The 19,390-nt window shown below is 47.1% G+C and overlaps 1 protein-coding gene across 9 annotated transcripts in view; it reads left to right on the top strand.

Moving 5' to 3' along the window:
* LOC104914304 (uncharacterized) overlaps positions 1-19,390 on the top strand; it is a 187,812-nt gene that overhangs the window by 72,615 nt on the left and 95,807 nt on the right. For 3 of the 9 annotated variants that reach the window (XR_014879626.1, XR_014879624.1, XR_004161957.2), the window contains exons 1-2: positions 13,467-14,213; positions 14,506-14,615. Coding sequence is in view for 1 of the 9 variants with exons in the window: in XM_085208766.1 (XP_085064892.1) it covers positions 6,504-6,531; positions 14,506-14,615 (138 nt within the window). In the remaining 8 variants the exon portion in view is untranslated. The other 6 variants (XR_014879630.1, XM_085208766.1, XR_014879628.1 and 3 more) reach the window with 5 other exon arrangements.

Raw genomic sequence — 19,390 nt, 5'->3', positions numbered from 1 at the left:
TTTCAGTGCTGTTAAGGTGGGACTTTTCAGGGGTGCCTAAGAACAGAATATAGCTGACTGCTGTTTGTCATTGGTTATAGCTGAGTGTTTAATTTAATGAGGTCGTACACACCCCTTCACCATCCCCCCTTGGCACTTATTGAAGGCAGTGAGATACATGAAGCTGAGGATAGGGCCATCAGAGCACCCTGGGGAGGGTGTTGACCTGGTGTCAGTGATGGTGGTGGAAACTGGTTAGGGTCACCAGTGTCTGGACACCTTTATTTGCTCAACACAGCTTCACCCAGTAGCTTATCATGCAATTCAACAACAGAGGAGAGGGCTGAAAAAACAGAAGCATCACCTCCTCATTTCACAGGAAGATGATGAGGCTCAGCTGTTGTCCTCATGGGCTGTTCCCAACCTGCCCATGTCACAGTCGGTCCCATCAGCAGAGGTAGCCTCAAGCTGGTGCTTTGTGCTGGGCTCCCACACGTGTGGTCTGCTGTGGTTCTGATTGCAGTCACCCCTCTGAAGCTGGCAGCACTCAGCTGGGCTGCTGAGCCACACAGTCTGTCCTAAGGAACAGCTACCAATAGTGGTGCAGGAATTCAGGGATTCAGCTTCTATCTTGGCTGAGGCAGGGGAGAGAAGTGGCTTCAGTAACCTTGTTGGGTTGGTTTGGTCTACGGAGCTGGGTCTGGTGCTTGGACACAGCCCTGCTCTGTAAGGAACCCATCTGCTTTTGGGGCAGCAACATTTGATCCAGAGCTGATTTTGTCCCAGTCGTTCCCTATTGCTGTAACAGACACCATCTGACCAAATATATGCAAAGTGCAGTAAAACATTACCAATGAGAAGTTTGTGGCATTTCATTATTTCTCATTCCTTACATAATTAACTTTGGTTCATTTATCCTAAGTTTAATTTTACAATAGTAAAGTAGCTGGGTTTCTCTGTAGACAGATGAAAGGCTGGATGGTATTTTTTATGAACCTTCTCAGTGAAACATGGCTTATAAATTATTTCCTGGAGAAAGAGAATTTGCACATTTAAAACAAAAAGAAGGAGCTGAAGAATTAGTATTGGCTCCTTTGCAGCCCGTGTTTGCGTTCATGTGCTGAGGGCTTTGTCTGTCTGCTGTTCTTTGCAGTGACTCCAGATTACTGCCTCAAAGCACAAAAGCATTATCACGGCAAGACTCCTTCTTAATAACTCTGCAGAATTGTTCTGCAAATGAACAAAGATAATGTTGGCCTGACAGGTTGAGATTGGGCGGCTGATGGAGGCTGGGGCTGGGAAGAGAGATCTCTCCGATAAGCCCCAACAACACTCAGAGACAGCAGCTGGAATAAAAGAGTAATAAATATATTTTCTCCTTTTACATGTCGTAAGTTTTAAACACGAAGCTTCAGACTTTCCATTACAGCATGAATCACTCACTTATCCTGAAGCTATCTTGTCTTAAGCTTCCTCCTGTTGTAGTTCCTCAGTCGAGGAGCATCAGGCGCTGCTGGCTGGAGCTGGCTCTTACCACTGTCCCCCTTTGCTGGTAAAGTTTCTACCCAGAAATTGTAACACTGCTGAACCACTTGTTCCATGCGATGGTATTTTTTGTGGCCAGGATTCCAGGTGCTTGGACAAACAGCCTGTGTCACAAACTAGATGATCGAAACAGAAGGAAAGGAAAAGCGGTGCTTTCGAAGGACGTAGTGCTGAGGTCTGTTTTCTCAGGCTTGATGGTTTTCTTTACACTGGCAAAAAAGTCAGGGGAAAGGTTTGCAGGGTGTTGCAGCAAAGCAGTGGCCAAAGTGTTTGTTCTCCATCAACAGACAACCAGCAGAGCTGGCTTAAACCACCAGTTGGGAATGGGAACACCATTGGCAGTGGATGCTCTTCCCATGCTGGGGATGGGAGGATGCAAGGATCGATGGGGAAAGGACCCATTTTGTTCTTCAAAAATAGAAAAGAAATATTTTTTTGCTCAAGCTGGAGACAGAATTTCTGCTTTAACAAATATTTGGCCTGAAATCAGAGGTGCTGGGGATCTGCAGTTACTTTCTCATTTTCAGGTGGCTGGGTAGGATGCTCTTCCCAAGTTCATGGCACAAACACATGAGGAAAATGCCATTCACTCTGCATTACTGTTGTGTTCTCTCAAGTGCCTCAGCTTCCCCAGCCTGTAATTGTGCTGCCTTGTGATGGAGAAACACGTTGCTATCATGTTGAAGGTGAAGGTCATCGTTAAGCAAAAAAAAAAGAAGAAAACTCTTTTGGAAGTGTACAGGGGATGGCAAGCAGCAGTTCAGCCAAATTCTGAAGGAGCTTGACATAGAATCACAGAATCACTGAGATTGGAAGAGAGCTCTGAGATCACCAAGTCCATCCCCGCTGGCCATGACCTGATATCCCATATGCTTCTGGTGCAGGCTTATATCATACACCTCGTTGGGAGGGATCTGTGCAGAAGACCTGGCTGCTGGCAGTTGCCGTCTGCTACAGACCATGCTTGGTTTTTAAGTCCCATTTCATAAAGCCTTCACTCCTGAAGGCGTATGATTACAGGAGAATTTCTTCCCTCATTTAACAGACGAAAAGCTCTAACTCAAAGCTTTCTTGTATGGATGTGGGAAAAAGCCTGGCTTCATTCAAGCAGACTTATAAGGGTTTAGCAACCAAAGGAAACACAAAGAGCAGACAATAGATATTGTTTCAAATACTTAATGATTTTCTGAAGGCCAATTTTTTCTTTTGTGCAGTTCTCTATGCTGCAAAACTGAGCCCATTTTCCTCGATTTCAGCCAATTAACCCCAACATACCCCCCCACACTCGGCCTGGCTGCCCAGCACAGGTCTGGCAAGGCTAAAATGCTTTTGTTGCTTTTAACTTTTCTGTATAAAACAGGAGGTTTGAGCAACAGTGAAGACCAAGTAATTACGAACAGATATATGGCATTACAATTCAAACCTGCACTGTAATGGCTCCATAAAGTCACCTAGGTTTAGATATACATCAAACCATTTTTCACATTGCAAATGAATATTTTTAAGAGCTGTAACTTTCTGGGAGTTCATGAATTTCCTGGATTCATAGCTCTCTCCTGGATGGAGGTACTGTGGTGCAGAGAGTAAAGGAGGGAGCGTGGCACAGAGAGCTGAAGCGGAGCAAAGAATAAATCCTCAGAGATGAGATTTCCAAAAGCTGCTTGAAAAAAAGCTGGGATAAATGTATGACATACGCTGTAAATACCACTTTGCTATATCAGCCTTCCTCTTTCCTGGCCCTGCCTGAGGATTTTGGGAGCCTGATTTGAACCGTGAAGGCTTCAATGGCCAAGAGCTTGCAGTTATGTCCTGTGCTGCTGCCAGAGCCCTCACCTGGGACATGAGCAGCTGGGTGCTGTGCTCACACCTTCACAGACTCTGTCCCATAGAGAAGAGACCATGGATGAGTTGCAATAAGTGCAGTGGTCCTTACAAACATGCATTATTTTTAATGGTCTGGGCACCACAGCAGCGATGGCTGAGTAAAATCTGGGTCACTTTCTGTCTCGGTCTGCCCCAGACCCAATCACAGGCTGTACAGCACACCTGTCCCCATGTCCCCATGTCCCCATGTCCCCATGTCCCCGTATCCTCAGGTCCCAGTGTCCTGGTGTCCTCATGTCAGAGCACAGTGCTGTTGAGCAGTGGGCCAACTCTTCCCTTCTGACCAGATGGAGGGTGTAAGCAACTATTATTTGTGTGTTTTTAAAGTGGAATGGCAAGGTTAATCGGGCGATTTTGGTGATGAAAGGAAACCTCAGAGAAGAAAAGGCAGACTTCCCAGCACCCGAGGCAGCGCAGGGTGTGTGACTCATGTAGAGCCATCCCTCGAGTTGAGTCACTGTGTTGGCAATCCTGCACAAGGCAGCAGAGTTCCTTAAAACTGAGCATCCTGTGTGCTAAATATCAATGAAAGTGCTTTTGCTCCTTGTCTAAAATTCCCTTAAATTCTCTTCCACCCCATTGGCTAGAGCAGCAAATCCATCTCTCTCACGAAGCTGAATCAAGATTAAGGGGGCTTGATAGGTAATTATTTTTAATTACAATATGCTTTTTGCTTTCTGAGTTACAGGCATTGGCTTGCTATTCCCACACAGGGTTGGGAGCTGCTTTCCTGCTTATCTCAGCCAGAAACACATGAAACACAGAATCCTCTTCTCAGATACAGCTCGACCCAAGCGTGCTTCAAAAGCCATGGCCTGGGGAGATGTGTGCCTGGGAGCCCTCTGGGTGCTTATGGAGCCAGCCAGGTCCTTCAGCTGCTGTGGAGAATTTTGATTTTTCTACATTCTAATTTGCTCACCCCCTTCTAGGGGCATCGTTCGTTCCCTGGGGTTGGTAGTATTTTTTCTAACATCATTTTGGGCTGTTTTCTTTTCTCGATTGACAAACTAAGGAGACAGGGAGTGAGAAAGAATCCCGCAGAGGCATAAAACTAAGATAAACAGGTGTGAGCAGGTAATGTATGTGGATACGGTGAATGCACTCGAATCTGTACATTTAACCGACCGTGGCAACAGGCATCTATCTTTCCTCCTACAGCTTTTTCTAAATGTGCCCCAGTGTCCCTGGAAGAACATTGCCTTTCATGGGAGGGCGTGTAATGAAATGCCCTCATCCTGTTTTAATCAGTTTCGAATGTGGAAAAGACAATCACGATCTGAGGAAGGCAGTGTTTCCCTCGCATGTGAATTATGTGATACTGTAGCTTCATTAGCATGCTTTACAGTCTTATCTTTATTCATACTGGCAAATTAAATTAGCGCTGTCTTTCAAATCTCCGTCTATTTTTCCCCCTAGGCAACCACCAGCAGCACAAAATAAATGACAGTAACGGGAGTGGATTGCTGCACTCTTGACGCTAGTCCCTGGGCTTTAAGCAAGCATCCCTCCAACAAATGATATTTGTTCTCTCTCCAGGAGCTGAGCTGCATTACACTGTTCCTGTTACAATCACAGAGCTCCACGCACCGGCACGGAGTGCAGGCTGTCAGCATGGGGCCTCATGGCCCTTTCCTCTTTAACCTCCCCTAAAGCCAAATCTGGGATTTAGGCAGGTGCCCCTTTTCCCCCTTTGTGTCCGTGTCTCTCTGTTGGCTGATGTCTTGATGGGAAAAGCACCAAACGTGGCTGTGGGAAGGGTGGGAAGTGAGAAGCAGAGATTTCAGCAGCTCGGTTGGGTTCATCTGGGTGGGAGGCGGTTCTCTGCTGATGCTGTAGCACACGTGGGGAGATGTGGATGAAAATGAGTAGAGTATCTGCTGCTGGTTGAACCCCAGCTGTGCTGGGGGCTGCTTGGAGGAAACATCTTAGGGGAAAGTATGAAAGGCAGGAGGAAGTGGGAAGGGCTTTCCTCACTTCTGCCTTCATCATGCAGATATCTGAGCTGAGGACTAGAGTGGATTTGTCAACTCTGCAGTCAGGCATAAATGGAGCTTCATAACTTTGCAAGTGCAAAGCATTAGCAGTAAGTGATTTTACATTAAACACTAAATATTGCAGCTATTAAAGAACATTCATCATCTGCACAAGGTGCCTGAACAGAAATGAGCTGTAGCATCTCCTGCAACATTGACTGTAAACACATTAAGAGCTCTCACTGTGCTGTCAGTCACTTCCATCTCAGGGAGAAGACCTGGTGCTCAGGGGCTCCATCACCATCCTCTGCACAGAGAGCAGCACCGTGTCATCTCCCCGTGGAGGTGCCCCCAACCCCTTTGCTCTGCCTTTGGTGCAATACCCCAGAATGGAGCCTCCTGTGCACTGCTGTCCACATGGAGCACAAAATCCCACCTGCTGTTGTGACCAACAGTAAGTGACCATCACCAAAAAGACGAGTCACAGGCAGTGCTGTGCAGTCACTAATGATGGAGGTTATGGGGACGTTTCTTCCCCAAATCTCAGTGTGAATAAATCCAGGACACTGTTTCATCCTCCTGAGCCGTTTCTCTGGTCTGTGCATTGCTATCAGCCATGCCAAGAGATGAAGCAAGCCTCCATCCTAACGAAGATTTCATTTCCTTCTGCTGTTCTGACACCAGGCCAGCCAAGAGCAGCTGTGCATTGTGCTGGGGAGATTGCTTGGTCCAAGATTGTGCTTCAGATAAAAGTTTGGATGATGATGATTAATAGAACTGCTTTGTTTGTCTGACAGGTGGACTGATAAATAGATATTGTTGCTAGGAGTGCATTCCTTCCTGCTATGGGAAGCAGTACAGACAGCCTGAAATGCTGATATTTCTTGGAGATCTGTGGAACTGGAGGTCAGGGCAGGCTGTACCTTGCCTTTTGATTGTACTGGATAAAGGACTTCAGTCCTTTAAGTGAGGAGTGATGATTTCATCACGACCTGACATGTCCTTCGTTTCCAGTAAGGAAAACAAACAAAACCTCACAGTTTTGAAAATGTAGTCCAGACATGCTGAATGCTCATAAAAGGGCAGAGAGTCCATGAATGGAATAGAAAAAAATAGCTTAAAATGTCATCAGAAGTTGTTGTGATCTTTGGTGAGTTTCTTTCTCCCCTTAATCTGATCTCCATTTATTGTTCTTTCGGTCTTTACCTGACAGCAACTGATGAAATTCAGAGCCAACAGCAGCTTGCTTCAGCAATGTGGGTAAGGGAATCTTGCAGCAGTTCTCAGAGCCTGTGTAGCTCAGATTCCAGAGAAGATTAGTGGGGCTCATTATAGCTTGCCTATCTTATTGGAGCAGCTCGTTTAATATAGGCTTTTCTCCCAAACAGTGAGAGTCTCCCATTTCCTAATGAGTTTTTCCTCCTAGTTGTGGAAGTGGTACTGATATTTCCTTGTCCTGGTAAGGATAGAGGGTCCTCTTATCTAAGGAGTGGAGTGAACCTGGAAGTCTGTGGCAGAGCTTGGGAAGCTCTAGCAAGACTAATGTGCTAACACAGGCACTGTTCTCCTCTAAGACTATGCATCATTGCCTGTGTCAACATGTGAGTTGATTTAGCTGTTCTGTGTGATGAGGAGTTGGTCTCTTTAGCTGCTGTTAAGTTTTTTTCCTGAGGTTGATGGCCTCAAGACAAGCTCTGCTTTCACCTATTGTGTGTTCTTCTCTATCGACCCCTGGAGATGTCTGGATGCTTGGGCCAGAGGTGCAAGCTGAAATTGGGGTTAATTGGGGTATCATTTGGAAACCAGCAGCACACAGGGCTCCTTCTCTCTGATGTGCATCTTGCCCTGTGCCTGGGGCTGGCAGCAGTCTGAGTCAATGTTTGATCCATGTGTACCAATTCTTGGGCACTGGTGATTGCCCAAAGAGCAAATTGCTGCGCTTTGGGGTTGGACAATGTCTGCCAGGGTCTGGCCTTTCTACCTTTCCCACAGCACCAGTTAGGCTTATGGGGAGAGGTGGGCAGGTTTAATACCTGGATGCAGACTTTGCCAAATGCTTGGGATGAGCTCAGCTGCTCTCTGCTTTTTGAGCAGCTTAGTCTCCCCCTGCGATTTGGCTTTAAGGGGCGATTAAGTGTTCAAAAGCACTATTTACATTTCAAAAATGAATCAGGACCTGTTGTGAGATCAAAGTGGAAGTGAGGTTTGGGTGCATCGATCAGATGCCCAGGATGCTGAGGCTTCCTGCATCTTGTAAAGGATCAAACGAGTTTAGAGACGCAAGAACTGTCAGCATGGTTAATTTTCTTGTAGGTAAGAGCTTGTAGTCCCTGGTGTTCAGATACTTGCCTCGAAGAGAAATAATTAGTGGCATTTTTCAGGTTAATTAACTACTGTGACTTAGACATGGGGCCTTCCTCCCTTGCTCCCTACCTTCCCATACCCTCCCAGCAAACAGCTCTGCTGCATGAATGGGACTCTGTTGTTCAGAGCACGCATTTTAATCTATTGCTGCTCTTAAGTGTAGATGGAGCTCACGTGTGTCCCGGTGACAATGCACCCAAACCTTGAACTTGAAAACTGGCATGAGCAAACTGCATTTTTTGTGTGCATCGCTGTGTATGTCTGTGTGTTTAGGAGCTGGATTCCCACACTTCGAGGGCTTTATACCTGCTGTGCAGTGGAGGAACCATGCAGCAGACAAAGCATAAGCCATTGTGGGGAGAGTTGTTGTTGTCCTCTGTGCCTCATTACAGATGGAGACATGAAGTGACCGCGTGGCTGCTGAAGGACAGGTTTTGTTCCCCTGGCTGCTGCTTGGGAAACACACTGTGAAGAGGAAGAAACATCCTAATTTTCTTCTGTACCTCCTACTGACCTGTCTTGCTTTTCTCCACCCACAGACTCTAGTTAAGCACTAGAAAGAGGCTTAGATCAGTGGTGACTTCTTGTTCTTTAATTCATGCAAATGTTCTTTTTAACTATCTTGGAGTCTTAAACGACCCTCTGGGGAACCTTTTGTGTTTGATTATTGAAACAAAAGTTTATTCCCTTTAAGCACAAAACAACTGCGGAATAGAGGGAAAGAACCTATTTGTTTTCTTGCATATGCTATAAATGCAAAGGTCGGGTATGACTGACGTAGCAGTGGGCAATGCAACACTCAGGAGAATTCCCAAGAGTTGCAATGAAAACGGTTGGTTTCTGAGCCAAGCAGCAGCACAAGGGTTTGGCTGGCTGTATCCAGGGCCATAAAGGGCTCACGAGGTCTGGGTTGGACTTTGCAGGAGTCTGAATGCTTTGGTGCACACAGGACTGAGCACAAGGAGCAGCACGAATCCTGACAGCAGGGAGCACTTACCTTGAGGTACCAATGCTGGACAACCACATAGATACACCACAAAAAGATTGTTCACCCTGGGAAATGGGTCTGAATCCTTTAAATATGGAAGTTTAGTAGCTACAGAGCCAAACTTCTTCCCCTGCACAGCTTCTCCAGTTGCGTGGCTCTCATCTCCTGCAGCAGCCTGTTGTCATTCCATGAGAACAGCATCCACTTGTTTTCAAACCTGCTGCCTGCTAACTTCAATTAATATCCCATCGTTCTCTTATTACAAACGGCCCTTTGTCTTTACTGCCCTTGCCTGTTGTGTTTCCATAGCTGACCTGTTTCTGCTTCCCCAACCTCTCAAACCTGCCAGGAAAAGCTGCGTGGACCCCATGTCTGGAGCTCCCAAAGGTGGGGCTGACCTCGTGGCTTTGCACTGAGTGAGCTGTGCTCAGCATCCCTCACTGTGCCAAAGGCAGCCCATCGCCCACAGAGCATCTGTGTAGCAGATCACCCTGACACCAACTCACTTCTTTGTGTACCGCCATCCTGCCACTCAGACATATAGAAAACAAAACTAACATGGCCTCTAAAAATCAATGAGCCAGTATATAGAGAGCCATAAATAATCAGCAGAGGATTTAATTAGCAGCAAACTCCCTTACAGTGTGCTGGTGCCTATGGCAGCCTCTGGCTTGAAGCTGCCTCCCCTTCTCTGACTTCTTCTCCTGGTGCAGGGAACCCCAGAGAGGTTTCTCTTCATTGGTTTGTATTTGTGATTTCACTAATGGTTTTCAGATAGAGGTGTGATGCTGAGCAGCATCAGCACCAAACTTCTGAGATTTCTGGGAACCACTTCAGTGATGTGAGGTGTGCTGCGTCATGTGAAGACTAATTTCATTACTGAAAGAATGATTCCATTAGGTCAAAGCAGACTGTAAAGATCCCTCTCCTGTGTTTTACTGCCTTTATTGAGCATCCAGCCATATGCCTCCTTAGTAGCCACGTGCTGTTTGGTTTTATTAATGCTTGCATCTGCTGGTGATTTGAGCAAGGGCCAAAGGTTCAAAACTAGAACTTGAGAACCCTCTATTACTGAAAGATTTTATTAGCCATCAATCTGCTGTATAGTGCCAGTGTTGCCAATGGGGAATAATACAATCAAACCTCTCTCCCCACTGGTGACAGCCCCACTCTGCTGCAAGGATCTGCATGAATTAATCTGCCTCGTTAACCATGCCAGAGTAAGTGCCTTTCAGGAGGAGAAAATACTTGAGTGGGGATGAGCTGTAGGTGCTCAGGAGCAGAGGTTGAGCAGCCCCCAGGTGTGAGAGCTGCCCCTCTCCCTCTGCATGAGGCTGTGGCTGTCCCATGGCCATTATGGGATTGTTCTGCAGCGAGTTGGAATGTTGGCCCCCAACCTTTCCAGTCCTGTAATTCAGGTGGTTATTTCCAGGCTAGCTCTGGAAACTACACAGCATGAAAGTAAAGGATGGAAGCACTGGGGTGACCTCCTGCCAGCAGTGCAGCTGGTCACTGCCATGCAGCATATGGAAGCAGTAAGTTCCTGTCCTTTCGTCTTCTACCTGTCGTGCTGGGATTGTGCTCAAGAGAAAAATATTTCATTTCCAGTAGCAAAAGTTGCCCTTAGTGCTCAGCCTCCCCTGTCTGCTGACTCCCCTCGAATTATGGGAGATGGAAAACAGTACAGTGCCTCCGTGGCAAGTGATGGGTAGAAAGCACACAGGGACCTCCCAGAAAATGTCCTGCAAGGACAGAAGTCCTGGCACTCTGCCTGTTTGTGAGCACGTGCAATTAGATGTAAAAGCTCATCATGAGGCTGACCAATGTGCTCTTATAGAACCTGAGAGCTGTGCTGTGGACACAGAGCTGGGGCTCTGCTCGTGGAGGGTTGGGAGCAATGTATTCCCACTCTGTTCCTTCCTTCCCACAGCACTGCCAGCATCTCACTGCCCGATCAGCTCTTCTTACCTCTGGAGGACAAAACAGCAATAAAAGAAACCTACTTTGGGGTTTTATTTTCTCCATGCAGCACTGGTATTTCTCCTATATTAAATCTTGTTGGGGCCGTTTCATGCATAAACTTCATTTTCCTGTTGTGCTGGAGAAAACCTGAGCGATGATTTAATGCAGCTCCATTTGCGAGTCTCATTGTGACAGCAGGTTGTCATCGATGCTCTGCAGGGACGGTGCAGGGGAGTGCAGAATCTGCCCATCAGCAGAGGGAGAGAGGCTCAGGCTTTCATAACACATGGCTGGGCTTCGGGAGGCACCCAGACTCAGGGATTTGGAGGCAGGTGATTGCATTTGCTCCGTGTTTTAGCTCCCCGTTGATAGGGCTGGGTATGCAAAATTCAAAGCTGGACTGCCCAGAGTGGGGTGTTGTGTAGCAGAGGTTGGGGGTGAAGCCCTGGGGCTTCGTGAGGTAAGGGGAGAAGCAGATGGGGCTGGATGGGATTAGGATTTTGGCAGCATGTTCTGTGCTGGATGCAGAGGTTGGGGAGGTTAAGCTGTGCTGTGTGCCTCAGTCAGTCCGTAAGCTTTCAGCCACCCATAGACTCATGCTTTAAGTACCCTTCTGAGAAGGTCTGAGTGAAACAACTCCATTGTATTTCAGTCACTTACTGCTGGGTTTCTCTGGAGCTATGGCTGGAAAATAAATGGTTTCTCTCTTTTGCAGAAAGCTGCAAGCACTTTCAGAAATCTTAAAAGGGAGAATAATTTTTAGGCTCGCAGTAACTTCTTTCTAAACCCTTCTTCTCCATCTGAAAGGGTAACTATAAATAAAATATCAACAGTTTTGTTGGGATTAACTAAAAGGAACTGATGGCCTGAGCTTGAAGTGAGATTGTTGTTGCTGTTGTCAGTGGGCAGCAATTCAATGCATTTCCCAGCAAGTCCTAAAAGCTCACACCTCTGTTCTGCAGCTCCCAGTGTCACTGTGTGCCACAGTTGGTGGTTGAGCAATTAAACTTTGGACAGCCATAGGTTGTCAGACTAAGGGAGGAAAGGAGGAATGCTCAGCTTTCTACTCCAGAACCCCTTGAAATCTGCTTCTGTGCCAGGCTGGAGGGGCTGAAGCACTGAGAGCTGAAAGGAAGGAACAAAGTGGGCAGATTTATCAGTGGCATTCGTGCTATCCAAAGTGTGTTCATCTCTCTGCTTCTGCCATCAGCAATTCCCCAGATGCTCTGGAGCAGACTCTGATTCTTAGGGTAATTTCACATTTTAAGAACTGCTTATGCACGAAAAGGGAAAAAAAAAAAAAAACACCTTAACTTCCTGCAAAACAAAGTAAAAATCACAATGAATCTAGCAGGGTGTGCTTTTAGAGGAGCTTCAGTTTTAACTTTTAACAGAAACGATGTTAAGAATCTTTTTAAGTGAAAAGTAATAGATTAAAAGATGATAAAAACACTGTTTTGGCAGTTGCACGCTTGAACCTTCGTAATTTTCTCAGGGAAAAAAGCTCTGACTAAAAAAAATCATCTATTTATCTGAGAAAATGCTCCTAATTCCAAGGCAGGGATGAAAGAAGTGGCCCATCCTTGTGTTTGGGAGCCTCTAAATATGCATTTGCCTTCACTTTCGCAGTGAGCCATCCCCTCGTTGCAGTTCATGTCTGGAAGCTTGCAGAAATCCAAGTCCTTGCTAATTAAGGTTATGTTCCACATCTCCAGCAATGACATCCCACAGCCCGTGCTTTGCTTTGGCTCAGATCCACATTTTTTTTTTTTCCTAATGCTTTTCGGATCCGGAGCTTTTCAGGCAGATCACCCCAATTTGGGTTCTTGGGAAGATAACAATTCCACGCTTCTGCTTCTTTGCTCTGCACACTCAGCGACGTGTGGGCACGCAGTGTTGTGCTGTGCCTTTGCTGGACCTTGGTCTGCTGAGGATCTCTTGTCTGCAGGAAACCCAAAACAAGGCTGAGCCTTCGTGGCACTCCCAGAGCATCTCCACAGGTCCCACCTGTGGTGCACACAGTACATGAAGCAGGCTGGCATCTCCAGGTCCTCTCCTTTCTACCAGAGTGCCCCCAGTTCTCTGAATGAAAAATGCTTTATGAAGTTGTTGTTCTCTGGAGAGCAATAGAATTGAGTGAGAGCCTTGCTGTGGAATTTGTAAAGCCAACTACAGCTCCTAATGGCAAACCTTTGCTGCAGGACTCCACAGGCTGGAATGTTTCCATTCCCAAAGTGCCTGCAATAATCCAATTCACTCAAAGCACTGGGATGCTAACTGAACAGAATGAAGCCCTCTACGAGAATAATAATAATTGAGACTGTGCTCCTTTCATTCATTTCCCAACAACGTGAGGCTGATTTCCCCTCTGGTTCTGCTCCCCAGATGGGTCCATGGTAGCAGAAACCCGCTCTGGCCCTAAGGCAGTTTCAGATTCATTCAGTGCTCCTCGCAGAGCCCTACAGCCCCATGCTGGCAGCTGGCTTGGGGCGTTGGGCTCAGCTCCAAGAATAAGCAGTTTCCAAGGCATTAATCTTTATAGTGATTATCTACAGCAAGGCCTTTATGGAAGTCAGTCTGGGCTGTGGGTTTTTTTTTTTGTTGTGTCCTTTGGTGAATTTGAGTTGATATAAAACTTGTGGGTCCTCTTCGGAGAGCCTGTCCTGTCCTGTGTGTGGTGAGATGAGTGGGGAGGTGGCAGTGTCTTGGCCAGAAGATGCTCAGAAGCTGTTGGGATCGGATCTGATGACAAGCTGAGGTTGAACCTTGAGCACGCAGGATGAGTTCTCTATTTTTGGAGGTGCAGAGCAGCCTGCAGGACACACTGAGATCCTCTAAGAGGAAGATATTGATCCATGGTCTTCTTGGCGTGGGTCTACCCAAAATACATGGAGTGCTCACTGTGTCCCCACCACCAGGTCCTGCACATCTGGGCAGGGGCTGGGAGCAAAGCTTGAGGTTTTCAGCCCCTGCGGTGGTGAACCAGACCCTGCATCACTGCAGAGAGAGGGGATCAGAGGAGAAGTGGGAGGGGGCTAATAATTTAAGTGCAAACATTAAAGCTGCATTTAGCACCGTTTTTAATATGTGCTTAGCTGAGACATGATATTAGGCAGTGAGGTAAGTGACAATTTATGCAGCATTTTGAGATTAGCTTTAGCACAGGGAGTAAAGCAACTTTTTTCGTGTGGTGATTACAATGGCAGCTTGAATCCAAGACCAAAAAAGTGTATGTTTGGGGGAGGGGAAGGAGGATGTTGCAGAGTTTTCTGTCTTTGTGTTAAAATGAAGGGAATTTTGGAGCTCTGAAATACATAAATCACTTCATTTTGGGAAAGCTGAGAGTAAAAAGAGAGCCAAAGCTGCATTTCCTAATCATGCTCTCTGGGAATAAAAGCCCTGGGTTTCACGCACACCCGGAGCCCCTGGGGTGATTCTGAGTACATACTAGTGATTTTTTTCAAAGATACAGCTCCATTCTCAGCACGAGGGCTACTGTGTGCTCTCTGGTCCTGCAGGTGAGTGGTGGGGACTGCTCTGTGTTATCTGCATGCCTGCTCACCCAGCAGCGCGCTGCTCACAGTCCAGAAGGACATCGCGTCTCTGAGTCCAGCCTGGATCACAGAGAGGAAAAAATCATTGATCTGTGGTGTGTGGTGGCTTATCTCAGGGCACCATGGGTGAAATTTCTTCCTTATCTGAAAAGCCATTGAAAGACCCACGCGCTGCTTGTTTCATATAAAACTTCAGGCGGATTTGAGTCTGTGCACACAGTAATTTTTGTTTTAATTTCTTTCTTTTCTTTTCTAGCCAGCATAGAGAAAGCAAGCCTCAGTCTTGAGCAGAAGATAAGGAGCAGAATGACCTTGCATCTTCCATCCATACACCTGAGGTTAACAGTTGAGGAACCTGAGGCCAGGGTGAGTACAGATCAGAGCTGAAAGCAATCCTGCCCTGTTGGAACACTGATACACAATTTCCAGTGCCAGTTTGGAGAAGAGGGGTGTTTTTCAGCAATTAGGGTGGTTTTTTCCTATGACAGTAAAATGCCAAGTGAAAATTCCACCCGGTGCTCTGGCCCTGGTGGTGCAGGTGACAACTGTCCCTCTGCAGGATGAGTTTCAGCACTGGGACACACTTGTGTAGCCATCCATACCTGGGTCTGCTTCTTAAAGCACATGGGATCCTGTCTTCCTGCATGGTTCCATGTGTGCTGCATGCTCCCTGTGATACGAATTTGAGTAATGAGTAATTCCTGATTCTTGAAAGTTTATTTTGATTACATTCTTAGGGAAGAAAGACATAAGGACCTCTTTCACAGCAAAGCCCCACAGGGATATTGTCAACCCCCACCGTCCAGCTGAGGTGGGGTTGCTTACTCCAATTCCCATCTAAATCACTGCAGCTGTGATGTGCAGACAGATGCCCACCCCAGCCTGCACAAGGTGGCACAGGAGCCACCGAAGACGTTGATGTTTTTGGATGCTGTGCTAGAGCTGCTGGTACCCTGACCCATGAAATCACATGTAGTGTGATTGCACTGTGCTGCCTGCACGTGTGGCTTGGGTACAGAAGCTGCCAAAAAGTGCAGAGGAACATCAATTAGCATCTGGGCAGTGTGGTTTTGGCTGTGGGTGGCAGAGTGCTTTTTGTACTTGTTGTGCTCTAAATCAATATTGAAGTTGGGAGTGGAGCTGTGAGGAACTGTGCTGTTCCTTCGGGTCACTTTGCCCTGTAATCACCACAGCACAGTGCAGTACAGGGAACAATCCCTCCTCCTCTCCCTGCCACCCTGCTTACATAGGCTCCATCGTCTTCTCACTAGAGGCAGTCGAGCCATATTCATTGCACAGTTTGTTTGCGAGCTTGGCATTTTTCATCATTTAATAATATGCAGCAAACGGTTTTTCACACTCTTAGAGCAGCCCCATAAAGCACTGCAATGAGCTTTGGCAGTAATTTTACTCAGTGCGTTTATTGCATCAGTTGTTGAATAGAGCTGTTTGTGCATCTTAATCAGAAACTGTCCCCCCCCCCACCTCCCCTTTATTTCTGCCAACAGGGGAGAGTGGAGCTGGGGACAAGGAATGGCTTTGGGGAGACAATTGCTTCCAGTCAGAAAGTCATCACTTTGTTGAACCTCTGCATGTGTTTTAAGCTAGGGGGAGCCCAGTTGTTCACCAGGGGCAATTTTAGTCCTGTTTTTGGCAAATGACCTCAGGTTGTGTAATAACAGTGCATGGATGGGTGTTAGCAAGCCTGGCCTGCTTTCCTGCTCTGAGAATCACTTAGCATTGGCAGTGTCCATTGCTGGTGGAGCAGGCTCAGATCTCCAGGGTCAGTCAGTGCATGTTTCCCCAGTTCCTCCACATTTTCCCCCATCTATGGAGTGAGTGCTGAATGGGACTTGATAAAACACAGCTTCCTGTGTCCAGTTGGCCAACAGTAGGATGGGTGAGTGGTGGGAGCTGCTACCAGTGGAGAGCATCATGTCTTCTGGGCGTTCTAGCCAGCTCTTACCCTCTGTGTATAACTCTAACCACTAGATGGAGGCATAGATCGATGCTCAGTGTGCAAGTTCCACCATGGAAATCATTGTAGTCCCCATTTTCATCTGCTGGCTGAGCTGGTCCTCTCCGAACTACAACATGATGCGTGTCATGAGCCTAGAGTAACACATATTGCTAGGGGAGCCACAAAAATGATGGAAAGATTTTGAAAATTGGGCCTATGAGAGACAGGCGGGCTCAGGAAAGATGACTGTGTGGAGGCAGGAGTGCTGTTTGCAACCAGAGAGGAGGATGTTATGGTGCAAGTGGGGAGGAATAATCGTCATTAGTCACCATCAGCAGCATGAGACTGTCAGGCTAGGCTGCAACAGGGAAATGCCATTTATGTGCTAGGAGAAACATTATATCTGAAAGCAAAATTGATGCGTTTCAAATGGGTGAAGAGAGCCCACGGCATCTCAGCTTCCAGAGATGTTTGGCACTGAGCAGAGCTCTGGATGATAACCTCAAGCAGGTTATCTCCTCACCGATGGAGCGGTGTCCCCTCGTTCCCACCTGCTGCCACCAGCACATCCCATGCCAGGTGGGACCACAGTGGGTCCTTCTCTGAGCAGAGCGCCTCTCAGCCTTTGCAGCACAGCTTCCTTCTGCTGAATTCCATCCGTTTTGCTTTGCTGCTTGTGGCACACTGCCTGCTGTTTTCGCTACAGTGCAGACCTCATTTGGAAGCAAACCCTGCTGCTGGAGTGCTGGCACGAGGTGCTGGAAGGAGAAAGCACCACGGTGGCCATTGCGACCCTCCTCCCTGGTCAAGAGCACCTTATCCATGCACAGCCTTCAGGCACTGCTGAATTAGCTGGGGCTGGGATCCAACTGTTGGGCACGTCCACCCCAACTGAGCTGATGAGCAGCACCAGCCATGGATCTTTGGTAGAGGAGTTGGTGTCCAACAGCTGAAAAGGCAGCAACGCAAACTCCAGTCAGCCAGCAGCTCCCATGATCCAGCTGAGCAAAGCTGACAAACTTCATTTTTAGTCCTCATCTCAGGACCACGTGCTGAGAAGCACAGGGAAATTAATGTCGTTAGTGAGGAGATGCAGAAGGAGGGCTCTGGCCAGTGGGGCTGGAAGCTGCTGGTCCAAGGTTCAGCTCCATAGTGGTGCCCATGGGCAGAGCCCCATTCAACCTGTGTCCTGAAGGGAAATTCTGCACCTGCCTCCAAATCAAAGCTACACCTCTGCTTGTAGAGATGAAGCAGTGCAGTCTTGCAGAGCATCTCTTTTCCTCTGGAATAAAGAATTATGCACGTATAAAGTATTTCTGTAAGGGAATGTGCTCCTCGCATAGTTATTAATTCATTATTGGTCATGGCCAAACTCACTCCTCTACTAAGTCATCTATTAAATGAGCCAAATGAAATTTATTAACAGAGCGTTGATCATTTAAGTCTTTTAGCATAGAGAAATGGCCATAATGGAATAGAAAGAGAAGTAATAATTTTTTTTGCCCTGCTTCTGGTCCACGCTCTGGTGTGCTCACAGCACCCCGTGTTATGGCTGTAATTGGTCCTGGAGCTTCTTCCCAAACAAGCACGGCAGGTGGTCTTTGCTTAAAGACAAGCGAGTTTCCCTTTGGACACTGAAAAAAGAATCAGAAAAATAGAAGCAAGCTTGGGGAGTGGTTAACCAGGAGGAAGAAATTCTTATTTGAGCAATAATTTGGGTGCTGTCATTGCCCATCGTAGCAGCAGCCAAGCACCAATCCTGTAGGATCTCAGCCCTTCAGAGCACTTCTTGCAACAGGGGAGCTGGGCAGGCTGCAGAGCTCAGACATGGCAGAAACCAAAGTCCCAAAAATGACTCCTTGGGGCCAAAGACAGCCGAATGCAGGCACCAGGCAGCTCCCTGCCTCCACTAGAGGCTGCCCCAGTGTCACATTCTGGGAAGGAAGCTGCGTGTCCCCGGAGGGAAGTGGCTAATCACCACTTTGTACAATTAGACTCAGCCTTTATGGAGCTCTGATCATTTATGTTGGCAGAGCTGAGTTTGTTTCTAGTGGATATAATTTAGCCTCCAGGTAGACAGGGAGATTCGTGAGGTTTTTAGTGCTGAATTTGCTCGATGGGGGAGTGCTGCTCTGATTCCTCCCCAGAATTAAGAGGAAATCATACACGTATCTCAAGGTGAGCACTGCAGACCAAAGGCCCTCACCTTTGGGAACCCACAGATGGGGATGTGGCAACTAAGTGATGTTTTGAGGATCTCATTGTCACCTAAACCTTGTGTTTTCCCACCTATCATGGCAGATGGGTCCCTCAGTGTTAGGCCACATCAGAGATGCCCCAAACTCTCAGCTCCTAATGAAGTTAAATAAGATTTAAGCTTCACGGGTCTCAATTACTTTAAATGGGACTTTACAAGATTAAGTCATAGAGAAGTGGGGTGGGGGGTGGTGGCACAGACCTTCTTTTCTTCCGACTTTAATTTAGTGTGGGGACAGACAGAGGGACGATCACGGAGCACCTCAAAGTGAAAGCATCACTTAACACCCTGTGCTTGTTCCTGTAGTGTCCCACAGCCCCTTCCCCCCCATTCCAGGTCACAGCAGTGTCAGTTGTTGTCATTTCGGTGATGGATGAGTTCTGAGTGAGACTTGGAGCCCTTTTCCATTCACACTGCACAGCACGAAAAGAAGCAGAACATGAATCTCTGTGGGATTTACTCCTTAATTCCACCTCCTTTACTGTTACGTGCAATCAAATATTTACTTACTGATATTCAAGAGATCATAAAATGCTCTGAGAACGAATCTGGGAACACCCTTTAAAAGGCTGCATTGCCCTCCCCTCTACCCACAGACAGATGCATATGGTGTCCCTAGCAGATGCTGCTGCTCTTACAGACCTTAAAATGGAGGTGGTTTGTTCTCCATGGGCTCCTTGTCTGGTGCTTCCCTTCCCTGTCACTGCTGCATGGCAGCACTGCTTGCATCTGCCTCTGTGCCATTCAAAGCTCCCTCGGCTGATGAAGGATTTTGCATTTATGGGGCAGGGGAGGTTGTCACAATTCATTGGTGGCAGGTTTACATTTGACTTCAGTGGAGCTCATGAAAGTCTGCAGCATGAAACAGACATTGATTTTCCATAGTGTGTCTGGGTTTGGTTTTTGTTATGGGGATATGCCTTG

The sequence above is a fragment of the Meleagris gallopavo genome, chromosome 25 (assembly GCF_905368555.1).
Source record: "Meleagris gallopavo chromosome 25, MGAL_WU_HG_1.1, whole genome shotgun sequence".
NCBI lineage: Eukaryota > Metazoa > Chordata > Aves > Galliformes > Phasianidae > Meleagris > Meleagris gallopavo.
Note: the sequence above shows the minus strand (reverse complement) of the source record. Positions and strands in the feature narration are given on the sequence as shown.